Source organism: Ctenopharyngodon idella, chromosome 3 (genome assembly GCF_019924925.1).
Source record: "Ctenopharyngodon idella isolate HZGC_01 chromosome 3, HZGC01, whole genome shotgun sequence".
Lineage (NCBI taxonomy): Eukaryota > Metazoa > Chordata > Actinopteri > Cypriniformes > Xenocyprididae > Ctenopharyngodon > Ctenopharyngodon idella.
Window position 1 is genome coordinate 26977433 of NC_067222.1, and position 13950 is coordinate 26991382.

The following is a 13950-nucleotide window of genomic DNA, read 5'->3' on the forward strand; positions in this document are numbered from 1 at the left end:
GACAATCTAACCCTTGCGCAAAACAGCCTTTACTCTCTACTTGTGATCCATTTCATTGTGGGCATTATCAGCAAAAAATTCTGAGACATATGCTGTTATTAGCTTTTGTGGAAACATTGGTCTTTCAAGAAATGCCTTTCTAGTGTTTCTTCAAATCCAAAAACACTCACCGACAGCAGGCTCTCGACCAGTTTGTCTGGAAAGTTCTCAGGTGGCAGAATACCAAGTGCCGGCCGGTTGACAAATGCACTCTGAAAATGAAAAATTCACACAAAAAGGATTCACTAAAGGGCACAGTGACCCTAACGATTTCATTATTTTGTAAAAATGTTTTATTCAACTTGAAAAAGTAAATATTAAGTGTATATACACTACCATTCATAAATGTATACAACTTGCGGACACTTGTGAATGGTAGCAAATTTGACACTGAAAATTCAGCTTTACCATTCCAGGAATAAATCACATTTTAAAATATTAAAGGGAATTCTTTTTAACTGTAATGATATTTCACAATATTAAGGTTTACTGTACTCAATTCTGTCAGGACCACTATCGTCAAATATGATTGATAATTGCATAGAGTTTGTATTGGCGGTATGATTCTGTTCTGGGCAAGAACTCCCTGTCCAAGAGCAGGGAGAGCAGCAATAACCCCCTTAGGGTAAACAGAACAGAACCAACATATGCAGATATAATTAATGTCATTAATTTAACATATACACATATTTCAAGAATTAGTATGATTCAGGGGAATCATACGGCCAATCCTGACTGAAGAGAGGAGGAGCTGGGGATGGAGGATGGTAATTAGCTCCTGAGAAATGCAATAGCAGCTGATAATACTGAGGAGCTTATATATGGATGCTGTGATAGGCATCGTATTCCTATAGGTTGACACGAGTCACCTGGGAGTCAGCTGATGCGAGCTTGACTGACGTGACCTGCCAGAACTGATGCTAACGCTTGATATTTACTGTATTATTGATCAAATAAATGCAGCCTTGGGGAAAATGAGATTTCTTTCAAAAAAAACAACAACAACTTACAGACCCCAAACCTTACGATAGTAATGCATCTGCTATTGAATTATATTAAATTGAATCATAAAAGAGATGAATTTTGTTCTGTAAGGGCAAACTCAAGTAAAGCAGTGACACTGAAAAGCAGCTCTGTCCACTACACCTTTAAAACTCTGTTTGACAGATCACTGCAAATCTAATTTCCATTATACAATCTATAAAGACACACACACACACACTTGTATATGTGGTTTACGGGGACTCTCCATAGGCGTAATGGTTTTTATACTGTACAAACTGTATATTCTATCCCCCTACCCTACCCCTAAACCTACCCATCACAGAAAACTGTCTGTTTTTTTAATAAAACATTGTTTAGTATGTTTTTAAAGCTATTTTAAATAAGAGGACTCACGAAATGTCCTCATATTTCATAATACCAGTGTAATACCCATGTCATTGTACAAATGTGTCCTCATAAATCACAAACACACACACACACACACAGATTTTATAGTCAGATTAGGACTCACCACATTATTTGGATTGGTCATCACTTTCATTAAGGCTGGATGATTGTACCCTAGAAAAGAAGATCAAAACACTGTCAATCTATTCATTATACATGCAGTGAGATATCTGAATAGATTTGACAGTGTAAACACAAGCAAACACACCAAAACAAACAGCAATTGAATTGAACTGTCACATCTGTCAATTGGAGCTGAAGGCAACAAAACTTATGTAACTGTTATTCAAGTTGTTTTAACTGAAAGCAACTTCTACTGACATATCTTAAAATATGTCAGTGTCGTTGTTTTGTCTCAAGATGCACACCAGCAATGTTTTATTCTAGTGTACGTTTATAAAAGCTACTTAAATATCCTAATTGAACTAAGGCCTAATCCTGGCTTAGGCTAAGCCCTGTCTGTGAAACCGGGCCAATGACATTTATTCTTTTGGCTTAAGTGACTTTTTGGGGTCTCTGACTGTGTGCACCTTGATGAGACAAACGAAGTAGAGGTGGGGACAATTCATTGAGATTAATCAATCCTACTTAACAGATTAATAATAAATGTACTAATAGATAGATTAACAGATTAATAACAGAATGTACTGCAATTTCATTTGTTTCTTGAATAAAAAAAAAAAAAAAGTTATGGTAGAGTGAGCCTGTAATTAACTGTAATATATTTTTTTTCCCTACAACTTCGCAACTTTGAATTTAGCAGTAAGGGCTGATCCAAAAAACAAAGGGAAAACTGCCTAAAATGATCTGTTAGATCTGCAGAACAAGACATGCCCAGAGCAAATTGAATAAATGTCAAGTTTCACATGAACATGTGCCCTACCCAAAATGTAAGCACAAACAATGTTCAGTGTTTTTTTTTTTTTTTTCCCCAAAGTTAACATTACATGAAATTGTGCATAGCAATCCCAGCTACCACCAGCAGAGCGCTCTTGCAAATAGTGAAGTTACAATTGACAAATTATGCAAAGAACAGAAAACTAATCACACAACATACATCATCAGTGTCGTGACATTCAGCATGTCTGCATTTAAAAAGAATAATTAATTTTATTTCTTCTTTTTTTTAGGCATTTAGGCATTTTTAAAGGCAGCTTAATCAAGTTGACTACCTTTTAAAACTGCGTGCCTAAAGCTCACTGGGTGTAGAAACAGTACTAGTTTGACCTCAGTCTGACTGATGAGGAGTTCATTCTGTTGTAAACGCTGCATCTGGCTCTTTCAGTCCTGTGAGGTCAACTGAAACATGGATGCCTTTATGTGAAAACACCAGCTGTTACCTCATGGGTCATTCCTGTTATACTGTACAGTACATTTTCCTTTCCCACCATATTTGTTGGATAAAAAAAAAAATACAATTATAATTCTTTAAGATTAAATCATATTAATTTCCTTTTTATAATTTCACAAACAGACATGTGTCAGTATTTGGTAATATGGTATATTGCGGTAATGAACGTGGTAATGAATGGTGTTGTTATAGCGGCCACTTCAAAATACTGGATGATTCTAAGCAACTTATTACCTGAATTGTTTAGATGTTTTTATGCACATTAGCTTCTTTTCCATTAAACAGTTAAAATTTACAAAAGTGTGTGCATTGGTCTGAAAAAATAATAACTTTTCAAACAGCCATTCGGATTTTTGTATTAACTATGGTGTTTATTGTTGTTCTTTATAGTTGTGGTGTTCTGGACTTTAATCTGTTTTAAAGATTTGTCCACTTTGTATACATTTATTGTGTTATTATATTGTTTTATAATATTTAATTAGGTTCATTTTTTTTTATTTCGGCTATTTGAAAAAGTTAAAAATATAATGTTTTGTGGTATTAGTCAGTCCCATTTAAAAAAACAAAAAAAAAAAAACTTTCAAGTTAGATAAATTTACTGGAACCTGCAATGAAATTCATTTTTTTTTCTTATTTCCATCATGTTGAGATCTATCTTGATGACTTTCTTGCCATAGTGTAAATAATCAAGTCAGAATAAATAGCACTTGAGTGCCTGAGCTTGACCAGAGCACATTCCTGAAAGTCTTGTATATTGTCTCATTGAAATATTTCATCAAATTACACTGCCAGCACATTTACTTCTTAAACCTACACAGAAATCTACCTTCCTGCAGAGTTCAGCTCCAGCCCTGCTCAACACACCTGTCCGTAATTATCAAGCACTTCTGGAGATCTTAATTTGCTGATTCAGGTGTGTTTTATCAGGGTTGGAGCTAAACTTTGCAGGTTGGTACAGGAGCAGGGTTGGGCAACCCTGCTATACAGAGTACAAAATGTACTACAAACAGAGATGGGTAGTAATGGATTACATGTAATCTGGATTACGTAATCAGATTCCAAAAATCAAGTACTTGTAATTAGAGTAAACAATTTTTTAAAATATTTGTAATCAGACTACAGTTACTTTTTTATGGACTATATGATTACATATTATTTACACAATGGCAGTAAGTTGTTCACAATTCATTGATTCTCTTAATTTTTCATTTTTTAATGTTTATATTTTTTTCATAATAAACCTGCCGCTTATACACATTCATGATTCTTTGAGCTTTTTCGGCGGTGAAGCACTCAGGTATATGATACTGTGGGCGTATAGAATTCACGGGGGATGTGTCCCCCCACTTTTAATAAAATGTAAATTCGTCCCCCACACTTTTTCGAGCAAGTGTGTTCATGTAGAGGTTTTCACTGACCGGTGTAAATACACTATATTGCGAAAAGTATTGGGACACCCCTCCAAATCATTGAGTTCAGGTGTTCCAATCACTTCCATGGCCACAGGTGTATAAAATCAAGCACCTAGGAATGCAGACTGCTTCTACAAACATTTGTGAAAGAATGGGTCGCTCTCAGGAGCTCAGTGAATTCAAGCGTGGTACCGTGATCGGTTGCCACCTGTGCAATAAGTCCATTCGTGAAATTTCCTCACTACTAAATATTCCACGGTCAACTGTTAGTGGTATCATAACAATGTGGAAGCAATTGGGAACAACAGCAACTCAGCCACGTAAAATCACAGAGCGGGGTCAGCGCATGCTGAGGCGCACAGTGCGCAGAAGTCACCAACTTTCTGCAGAGTCAAAAGCTACAGACCTCCAAACTTCGTGTGGCCTTCAGATTAGCTCAAGAACAGTGCATAGAGAGCTTCATGGAAAGGGTTTCCATGGCCGAGCAGCTGCATCCAAGCCTTACATCACCAAGCGTCGGATGTAAAGCACACCGCCACTGGACTCTAGAGCAGTGGAGACGTGTTCTCTGGAGTGACGAATCACGCAAAAGACACGAAAGGAAAATTCTCGGTATGAATACGTTACATACCCCTAATATTTTTAGTTTTCATTTTAATTGTAGTCTGGCAATCTGATGGATGAGTCTGGATTTAGCAGTTGCCAGGAGAACGGTACTTGCCTGACTGCATTGTGCCAAATGTAAAGTTTGGTGGAGGGGGGATTATGGTGTGAGGTTGTTTTTCAGAGGTTGGGCTTGACCCCTTAGTTCCAGTGCAAGGAGCTCTTAATCAGGGTTCGTACAGATACTGTAAAATGAAATTCCAGGACAATTATTCAAATTCTCAGTGTTAAGCATGATGATATGGTTACATATCACACTGAAGAAGGCTGCTTATAAATTAACATTTAATTAAAATAAAAGTTCTTCTTAGGCTAAATTACATTTCCTTAAAGGGATAGTTCACCCCAAAATTAAAATTCTGTCATTTACACACCCTCAGGTTGTCCCAAAACTGTATAAATTTCTTTGTTCTGTTGAACACAAAGGAATATATTTTGAAGAATGTGGGAAACTGAACAGCTCTGGGGCACCACTGACTTCCATAGTATTTTTTTTTCCTACTATGGAAGTCAATGGTGCCCCAGAGCAGCCTGGTTACAAACTTCCTTTGTGTTCAGCAGAACAAAGAAATTTATACAGGTTTGGAACAACCTGAGGGCGAGTGAATGATGACATAATTTTCATTTTTGGGTGAACTATCCCTTTAATAGCCTTTAAACACAGGCTTTACTCTCTTCCCTGTCACTGTTTCATTACATCATTGTTGGAAAAACACTCTTATCAGAATAATGTCTGTTAGTTAAGCTTGTGTATATTTTTAGTTAACTATGTTGAGTTATAAAACAATATCTCATGAAGGGTTTTTCCTTTGTGTTTTATATTATGACCACTAGGAGGTGCTCTAGGGACATGTTTTTCTTGATTGGTTTTCCCTGAAGAGAAATACGTTCAGTTGAAAACGAAAGTAAAGTCTTACCGTGAAATGAGCGTTCCCTGTTTTTATTAAAATCAACACATTAATGATTTACCTCTCATCCAACCGCAATTAATTGGAATGTTATTTTTTTATTACTTTACTTTAATTACAGCCAGAGGCGACACGAAATTTAAAGGAGGCGGCCGCCTTGTAATTCTCTACGCAGGACAAACCATAAATGGCATCGTTGTCACAGGGTAAACTAGCCGGTAAAGTGGACTTGCTAATTGCCGAGTTAACCAAAGTTATCAAGAGCACTGTAATGTTTAAAACATATCTCAACAAATCTCAGTAGACCTGACCGGGAAGATTTTAAAACGAGCGGTCCATTCACAAATACTGGAAATACAAACAGGAAGACAGAAGACAACAAGACATCAGGTTTGTATCAGACGGGCTGCAGCGTTAATTTTGCGTTAAAAGATTGTATGTTAATTTAAAAATGTAAACACTTATTTCATATATACTTCGTCTTCCAATAATTCAAGCACTTTTCAAGTACCTTTTCAGGAATAGTGTATATCGAGATTTAAATTCTAAGAGAAAAGATAGTCTATGCATGCCTGGTGTTTTATTCGTATCCAAAATGATGAGATGTGAACATTACGGATTGCTATACACTCTCATACAGAGTCTGTTTTATTCATACTCGAAGCTGGACGGTGCTCTCGCGCAGGAAGTCCAAAACAGGCTCATAGAAGTATTAACTTATGCCGTGCCAGGAAATCCCTAATATGGATATAGGTATCCAGCTATCGCTGTAGCTAAACTGAATAAAAATAACAAGACAATACATGGTTTGTGTGTGTTTTTCGAGTCATCTCCAGGTAATAAATAAAGTATCCGAACAATGCAGTGCTAACTGACATAGCATTTATTACAGTGGCCTATAGAAACTATAAAATATATTTTCTGCCTCGAAATGTGATAAAAATGGGGAAAAGTGTAGTATATAAACAAACCATAAAACTGGCATTAGGAAAATATAGGACAAATATTACAAATGCAATGAATAATACAAATTATTGGTAATTATCCAGCAGTGTATTTAATTTCTTAGCCAAAGAAAATTAAGAGATAAGGGACATTTCTGTCAGTTTCAAAAACAATCAAAACACTAAAATAGATTAAATCATTTGTTTTTTTGCTTACAGTACACGTGTCTGACCATCAATGGTTCAGTGTTGTTAGAATGAAATAACTTCAAACTTAGTGTTAGTATTTTGAAGTATTAACTGTCTATACATTGCATACATTTAAAAATAATCTGTTGAGGCGCTTGTTGGTGAATAGAATATATTTTTTGGAATATATATATATATATATTTTTTTTTTTTGTATCTGTCAAAATAGTACAAGATTATTCTACAATATAATGTACATCAAATAAGGGTTAGCACAAAAGTTATCTAAATGTAATCCAAAAGTAGTCAGATTACATTACCAAAAATATGTAATCTAAGAGATTATAATACTGATTACAAATTTTGTCATGTAATTTGTAATCAGTAACTGATTACAATTCATAAGTAATCTACCCCGCTCTGACTACAAAACAGGAATGACCCTCGTATGAATTCTGGACAAGTACAGACTAGTACAATGTTGTGGGTGAGTGGGGGTTGTAAACTAATGTCCCATATATGTCCCAATATCCCATAATGCACTTCTGTCCAAATGATACAGGAGCAGCAAGTGCAAGGGAAATCAAAGCTCATGAAATCTGAGTCACCACTTAAAGGCACATCTGAGAGCGAGAGGCAGTTGCTTCACCCAATTTATTGAGGCTGATTAAATGCAAGTAAGCTAACGGACCAAACGGATGAGATGCAGACAAAGGAAAGGTTCTCTTTTTGCCTCTCAGGACTGTTTTTCATATCGGTACAGGCAATCCTCAAAGGAAATCCTCAGTTTCTGCTGTTGCTCACATTTAATCATCCACACCAACAGTCGCCTCATGCAAAGCCACAGGACTGTGGGCGCTCATATTTACTGAACCACACAGACAGTGGCAACATAATAATGTTGGATAGTAAGATCCTTTCCATCTCTAGTGCAGTGCTGTTATTGTTAACTAAAATTATTACAATTTTTTTTTTTTATAAATTGAAAAAAAAAAAAACCAAAAAAAAAAAAACTAAAAACATACATATTAGATGAAAAACTACAACTTACTTTATTTCAATTAGATGCCAATGACACATTTCTAATTTTTGTTTAATACTAAAACTAATACTAATAAAAATGACAAAAGCACAAAACAAAATTACTAAATCCTAAACTAAAATTAAAATGAAAACTAAAAATATTAGGGGTATGTAAAAAAGGTTGGGAACCACTTTTGTATATAATATAATTAAATCATAACGCGTTATGATCAATTATAAATATAAATCAACCAAAAAGGGAATTATGTATATATGGACAATTAATTACAACAGATTATAATTAATTATGAATATATACGGTCTAGAATTAGTTCTAGTTAGAATTAATTTCAAAGAGACTGGTTGGTTTTGTCCACCAAATCTTATCAGTACAATCTTTTATCAACTCTTAAAAAGGAGATTATTCTTCTGGCCAAGAGGAATAATTTTCTATCCTAGTATTTAACAGTTTAAAAGCATATAGCATAGCGAAATCAAAATGTTAAAGTGACTTGTGTTCATTCATGAGCATCAACAGAGGCAATCAAGCGTGAATATAACGGATTTAATACATGAAACTACGAATACATACAACTAAATCTAAGCTAAGTATACAATAACGAAACGAAAGTAAAGAAAGAAAGAGAGAGATGATCAAAGAATCAAAGAAAGAATTTTAGTGCGTTCGAGCTGGAGCATCCGTAGGCCTCTTTTGAGGTTGTGTCTTCAGCGGTATTTTTAAATGGAGTTAACTTGAAAGTAAAGTTGCTGGAAAATAAGAAAAGGAAGTCCGAAGATAGGGATGACTGAGCCCAGATGAGCTGGTGTCCGTTTGTTATAAAGGCAAATTGGTCCACGCCATTTTGGATGAGAGAATGCGTATTTTGTCTCTTTTTACGACCTTATTTGCCTGATTTATAATGGTGTCAGATTTGGTAGTTTTACTCCAAAGGATGTTAAAAATGGAATAATACATTTTATCGTAACATAACACCTATAGTTGGTTAAGACATTCGAAGAGGAACATTTTGAATCCAAGAAGTGTATGTGTGACATTAAAGCAGAGATACATTCTTACACTTGTATATAAACATTTAGAGTTTAACTAACACAATTAAAAGTCGTAACTAAGCTTATATAATATGGAGACATGCATACACACAGGGATACATAGTGTACATTTGGGAATAGTTGAAGTTTGAGTTAAATTCAGAGTTCTTCTTTGTGTGTGTGTGTGTGTGTGTGTGTGTGTGTGTGTGTGTGTGTGTGTGTGTGTGTGTGTGTGTGTGTATTGGGCCCTCCACGATGTCTCCTCCACGTTGCCACATGGCCCTTTCTCTTGATTAAGTTAATTAAGATCTTTTTAAGTCACCAGAGCATCGTGGTGTTGCTGTTTAGCATCGCCAAGGCAATATACCCTGACATCAGGGTAATCTGGTGCAGATAGGCCAGAGCCAGGTTGTGATTTACATGAAAAGTTCAAAAGGCTAAAAGCTTTCCTAAAATTTAAAGCTGAATCGATCATCGTTGATTCAGTCCAGATGCTACAATATTTTACTTAACCTGTCTTGATTATTTAATGTATAGCCTATGTTAATATGTTTCATAAATCTGTCATGAAAACAAGTTATGACGGCCACTGTGTAAATGAATATATTTTAACAACGAACTGGAGTAGAAACATAATTTTATAATTAGATTTAGAAGTTAATACAAAAACTGCCTTATATGCAATTTACATGTTTGCATACAATTTTTATGTGTTGATTATTATATCTAGCCTAAAAATAAATAGCAACTGAATTTAATTGTTCAGACTTTGTAATATTAGCATATAGTAATGCATAATTAAGGGCTCCCTATATAGTTTTTAGCATTAGCAGAGATAGATTTCTTTATCCTTAAGAAAATTGTAATTATAACTGAATTTATTTAAAGACAGAGGCACAATTTGTTCAGTAAACCACTGTTTAATTATAAAAAAAAAAAAAGAAAAAAGAAAAAAAGAAATTTTATGTTTAGTTTTCTCCCTCCTGCTGTACCGAACCCATACCAAACTGTGACTTCAAAACCATTACAACTGTGGTCATTACAAAACCTGTATGATTTATTTCCTTCCATAATAAACGAGACATGTTCAACATGTTGAATAATTCTAAATATTCAAAAATATGGTGCGTCACATCAGGTTTAACATCAAAACACCAAATGCTATTGATTATTGTGCATCAAAACACTTCTGACACTAAAACTAAGCAAGTATTAACTCCAGAGAGCAACATTAAAGTCATCATGAAAATCAAGCATATAGCATTAGTTCTGGCAGACACGTCAGTCAAGCCAGGGTTTCTACAGGTTTCATCAAATCTAATTTAATGCTTTTTAATGCCAATTTTTAAATTTAGTATCTATTTTATTTGTTCTCTGACATCCTCAACTGAATGCGCTGCTCCTCTCAGCCACTCACTGAACAGCAGACGCAGAGAGAGGTGCGCCTGCGGCAGCAAAGCAAGACCTCGCGCTCGTGCGGCAGTACCGGGGGGTCTCGGAAGCTAGATCAGGTTAACAAGTATATTCGTCACAATGCGCTTTCTTGGAAAAAAGTCGCAAAAGGGGTCTGAAAAGTCGCTAAGTTGGCAACACTGATTCAACCTTCCGTCTCTAGGTCCCAGCCCGCCGCTGTCCAAAACGGCGTTACGGCAATTTTGCACCGGCCGGAGGCAATTACCAAACTGGTTCCGTGTGCGTATCACACCAATGTACATATTTTGCGACAGCAAATCAAAGTTATTAATTATGAAGGCTATATTCAATATAAACTGGTATTATTTTCCTTCAAAACTATCTAAAAAAAATATTAATGCCTGTATAAAATTTAATGCTTTTTAATGCCATTTAAGGCCTTAATTTTCACAAAATCCATTTAATGACTTTTAATGCTTTTTAATGCCCCGCGGATACCCTGCAAGCTCGCATCAGCTGACATTCAGCTGATCCATACCATCCAATAGGGATACATTTCAGATTAGACCGGGTCTTTCAAATACACCTTCCAGCATTCAGCTGCTGCTTGATCGCCACGCTGCACTCGCTATATGAGATGGATCTGCACTCCCGCATGAAGATATCAAGAGAGATCAAGCATCCACATGCTATATGAGATGGATGCACTCCTGCATTAAGAAGCATCAAGAGAGATCAAGCATCCACGTCACAGCTCCTTCATCTCTGAATGTTTTCAGAAGCAAGCCAAGTTCTTTTTAATGCTCATTAGGGGTGTAACGATATATCGTAGTACGATATTTTGTGATGCAAAAATGTTACGATATGTATCGTAGAGTGGTGGCGATACTTTAACGATATGACGGCAGTTTAATCCTATTGGTTGAGCTGCCGACGTGACCTACTCTGCATGTGCTTTCATTGCAGTTGCAGAAATCGCTTGAACTAAACATAAGTAGGGCAACATGAGTTCAGCTGAAACTGAAATTGAAGATCCCCCAGTCTTCTTATAAGTCCGACATCTGTTAGCATTTTGGTTTTCCAGTCACGCGACAGGACGACGGTAAAAAAAATAAATAAAAAAATCCACTTGTCAAAGCTATATTACAGTCACGGTGCATGTTATTAACACGGAATGGATAATGAAAAGTTTCATGCTTCAGACTCGACCGCTTTTTTTTTTTTAATCACACACTAGAACAAACATAGCATATTAAGTGTTTTGCGCACACATTGAATCTTGCGTTGCAAGCAGGTTTAAACGTTTCTCGCGTCAGTAGCTTGCTTGATCGCGTGAGAAAAGCAGTGCCACTGCAATAGCTGTGCTCACGGAAAGTAAAAGCTGCTTGTGATGCTTTGCTTTAAGAAGTTCTGTCTTAGGCTTCTTAACTCTATGTTCATGATGAATTTAAAAAAAAATTTCAGTGACAGACAGACCTAGTTGTTAATTTGAATACAGAAGGTTTTTTATTAAACCTTGAAATGTGATCTTGTATGTACAACAAAGAAAGTTATTGAAATTTGTTAATATCTTTTTAAATAAATCTGTTATTTGAATTTCAGTTTCATTTTTAAAATTTTGTTCAAAATATTGTGATACGTCTCGTATCGTGAACCCAGTATCGAGATACGTACTGTATCGTGACCTGAGCATATCGTTACACACCTAGTAACATGCTTGTTACTATTGCTGATTCATGTTTTGGCAGCATGCTTGCTGCAAAGGTGCATGATACTCAATTGGCAACACACTTGTTTGCGCTTAGCAACATGCTTGTTGCAAGAATCATACCACCTCCGGCTGGATCGTTTAGGATGCTATGCGCAATTCGCAGCAGGCCGTATTAATCACGCTCGCTTAAGGCTGCTCATTTACCTTTATCAGCTCATTTACCTTTATCGTTTATTACGGTTAGGGGATGGTTTGTTTTGGGGGAAACGTATCGCTCCCTGCTGTGTCCAGGCATGGCTGCTTGAATGAGTGGGGAGTTTTACCCAGAACAGTTCCATACCGCCAACCTTAAATTGCTATTGCATATTACTACCGTTGTTTTATGGCTAACGTTCTTTGTTATCATTAATAATCTTTGGCGGTAGTGGTCTGACAGAAGTCAAGCGTATAGCGTTAGTTCTGGCAGACACGTCAGTCAAGCTCGCATCAGCTGACATTCAGCTGATCCATACCATCCAATAAGGATACATTTCAGATTAGACCGGGCCTGCGTCTCAATGTGCATACTATCCTTCCTAAATAGTATGTGGTATTAAAAATATTTAATACTATTTAGGGTGGATAGTATGCACATTGGGATGCAGGCTGAGTCTTTAAAATACACCTTCCAGCATTCAGATGCTGCTTGATCGCTGCGCTGCACTCGCTATACCTGCCTCCATCCCCTACTCCTCCAATATGTGACTGCATTCGTGGCTCAGTACTGCACCTCTACTCATGTAATCCAGGTTATTGTTGTTGTTGTTGTTATTAATTCCTAATGTCTGTTTATTTCCCTTTCAAGTGATGTTCACGTGTATTTTTTGTGAGATGTCTCTGTTCTATTATTTTGCTAAACTGTTCTGGTAATGGGGGAAATGTATCGCTGCACTCCCTGCTCTGTCCAGGCATGGCTGCTTGAATGAGCGGGGAGTTTTGCCCAGAACAGTTCCATACCGCCAACCTTAAATTGCTATTGCTATTGCATATTACTTTCTTTGTTTTATTGCTAACGTTCTTTGTTATCATTAATAATCTTTGACGATAGTGGTCTGACAGAATTGACGATTTTTATTTTTTATGGAATATTGCAGTATTTATTATAAGTTATTTATCCGTGCACATCATTATATTTTTTTAAATTAATATGCCCTCGTAATCTTTAATCAACTTTTCCTCCCTCTTGCACTGACATCTCTTCTCTGATGATGTGTAGTCCCGCCCTACATTTCTTCTTGTTCAGGAAGCTGTTTCACTTCAGGAAGCTGTTTCACTTTCACTATACATCACCATAGGGAAGGAAAGACTATTGTTTCATGCCTACTTTACTTCAAAGTTTCCCGTCTTACACTAGATGTGTCAGTGGTCCGCAGAGAGATGCATGTGTTGTAACAGAGACCAGCTTACTGACTGAGCTCACCAATGGGAATGGAGGAGATTTGTGTGTACACATCCAGCATTCGGTTGCCGTCCACATCCACCAGGTAGTTCCCCCTGCTCTCCTCATAGTTGCAGAAGAAATGAATCGCTCCAACATTCTGCAAGCCAAGAGAGAAATAGGTGCTTTGTGAATCATCTGCACACCTGATTTTCTTTTTCTTTTCGGCAGAGCTTCAGCTCCATGTCAGTGAATGGCTAAAAAGGAATCTGCAGGCTTTCACACCAGCTATTTGCACTGATGTCATGTATGTAAAAGTAGTGATTGTACAACTAAATGGTTATTGGCACAAGAATTTATTAAATAGAAATATAACAA

At 36.4% G+C, this 13950-nt stretch overlaps 1 protein-coding gene across 2 annotated transcripts in view; it reads right to left on the reverse strand.

Moving 5' to 3' along the window:
* abat (4-aminobutyrate aminotransferase) overlaps positions 1 to 13950 on the reverse strand; it is a 33519-nt gene that overhangs the window by 9212 nt on the left and 10357 nt on the right. For both annotated transcript variants that reach the window (XM_051886610.1, XM_051886609.1), the window contains 3 exons: positions 13615 to 13732; positions 1556 to 1605; positions 171 to 251 (listed from right to left, as the gene is read on the reverse strand). In XM_051886610.1, coding sequence (XP_051742570.1) covers positions 171 to 251; positions 1556 to 1605; positions 13615 to 13732 — 249 coding nt within the window. The remainder of the gene's footprint in view (positions 1 to 170; positions 252 to 1555; positions 1606 to 13614; positions 13733 to 13950) is intronic.